The following is a 1,847-nucleotide window of genomic DNA, read 5'->3' on the forward strand; positions in this document are numbered from 1 at the left end:
CAATTGAGTCACCTGAAACAGTAGATAACCGCAAAGATAAGATGGCTTTAGCAGCTATTTATCAAAGTATTGGAGAAGATACGTTGCTACAGTTGGGTGCCAAGAAAACTACCAAGGAAGCCTAGATCATGTTGAAAAATATGAATCTAGGTGCGGAAAGAGTGAAAGAAGTTAGAATGCAGACTCTTTGACGAGAGTTTGAAGCGTTGAGGATGGGTGATTAAAAAAGTATTGATGAGTATTCAGGAAAACTCACCATTATTGTCAACAAATTGAGAGGCCTCGGCAATACTATGGATGATATCCAAGTAGTTAAGAAACTTCTACGATCCGCCTCTGCAATGTTTCTTCAAATCACTTCAACGATTGAGGAGTTCAGTGATCTCAAAACGAAATCCGTTGATGAGATTATTGGATCACTCAAGGTACATGAAGAAAGGTTGCAAGGGTTTGGAGAAAAGGATGAAACCGTTCTCCTCACTCATGCAGAATGGAAGGAACGAGAGAATGCAAAATCCTCAAAGAAAGAATGGAAGGATCAAGGTAGTTCCAAAGGAGGCAGGGGACGGGGTCATGGAAGATGGAGAGGTCGTGGGAGAAGTGACTGGCATCGAGAAGATGAAGGAGAGTCGCAAACTCAAAAGAAGAAATTTGACAAAAGTAAAATTAAACGTTACAGGTGTCAGCAAATGGGATACTTCGCATCAGAGTGTTCCACAAAAGACGAACAACTCAACTTGATAGAGATGCAAAATGATGAGGAGTCTTCATTACTGATGATAGAGGCGTGTGAAATTAAAACCACACATGACAAAGACCCTGATTTTGTGATGTTGAATGAAACTATAGTGCCGCCATCAGCCAATATTGGAGCTGAAAATTCCTGGTTCCTAGATACTAGAGCAAGCAACCACATGTCAGGAGAAAGAAGGGTGTTTCATGAGCTCGACACATCTGTTGTTGGAAAGGTACGCTTCGGTGATAACTCTGTAATAGACATTTGTGGTTGAGGAATAGTGCTCTTCAAATGCAAAACCGATGAGCACTTGATCTTATCGCAAGTCTATTACATACCTAAACTGAAAAGCAATATTATAAGTTTGGGTACCTGGATGAGAGTGGAAATAAAATTGTTATAGAGGACAATGTGATGAAGATATATGACAGGGCTAGGAGCCTGATTATTATGGTGACCCGACAATCCAACAGATTGTATGTAGCAAAGCTGAAGCTTGCGGATCAGGTGTGTTTAATGACAAATATCAGTAACAGTTGTTGGCTCTGGCACGCGAGGTATGGACACCTGAATTTTCACTCTTTAAAGAAATAAATGACAAAAGAATGGTTGAAGGGTTGCCGAAAATCACCCAGGTCAATCAATTTTGTGATGGGTGTTTAATTGGAAAGCAGCATAGGACTCCTTTTCCCTGAACAACAACATATCATGCGAAGGAGTCATTGGATCTTGTCCATGGAGATCTATGTGGATCTATTTCGCCAATGACTTATGGAGGTAACAAATATTTTATGTTACTAGTGGATGATTTTTCACGATTTATGAGGGTGTTTATGTTGAAAAATAAGAATGAAACAGTGGTGGTATTTAAAAAGTTCAAGATCATTGTGGAGGTAGAGAAAGGCAAGAAGATTAAGAGCTTTAGAACGAACCGTGGAGGAGAGTTCGTATCTACTGCTTTTAAAGACTATTGCGAGAATGAAAGCATGAAAAGACTTCTTACTGCACCATTTTCACCATAGCAAAATGGCGTAGTATAAAGGCGTAATCGAACGGTGGTAGAGATGGCCAGATGTATCTTAAAGAGCAAAGAGATGCCTGCAAAATTTTG

General features: G+C 39.9%; 1 protein-coding gene across 1 annotated transcript; it reads left to right on the plus strand.

The window, feature by feature from the left end:
* Positions 1 to 293: 293 nt before the first annotated feature.
* On the plus strand, positions 294 to 1,010 carry LOC147791249 (uncharacterized). Its single transcript, XM_087126599.1, has one exon. It carries the CDS (start codon positions 294 to 296, stop codon positions 1,008 to 1,010), a length of 717 nt encoding a protein of 238 aa, XP_086982725.1.
* Positions 1,011 to 1,847: the final 837 nt, after the last annotated feature.

This window comes from Cucurbita pepo, chromosome 9 (genome assembly GCF_057944985.1).
Source record: "Cucurbita pepo subsp. pepo isolate OVF chromosome 9, ASM5794498v1, whole genome shotgun sequence".
Classification (NCBI taxonomy): Eukaryota; Viridiplantae; Streptophyta; class Magnoliopsida; order Cucurbitales; family Cucurbitaceae; genus Cucurbita; species Cucurbita pepo.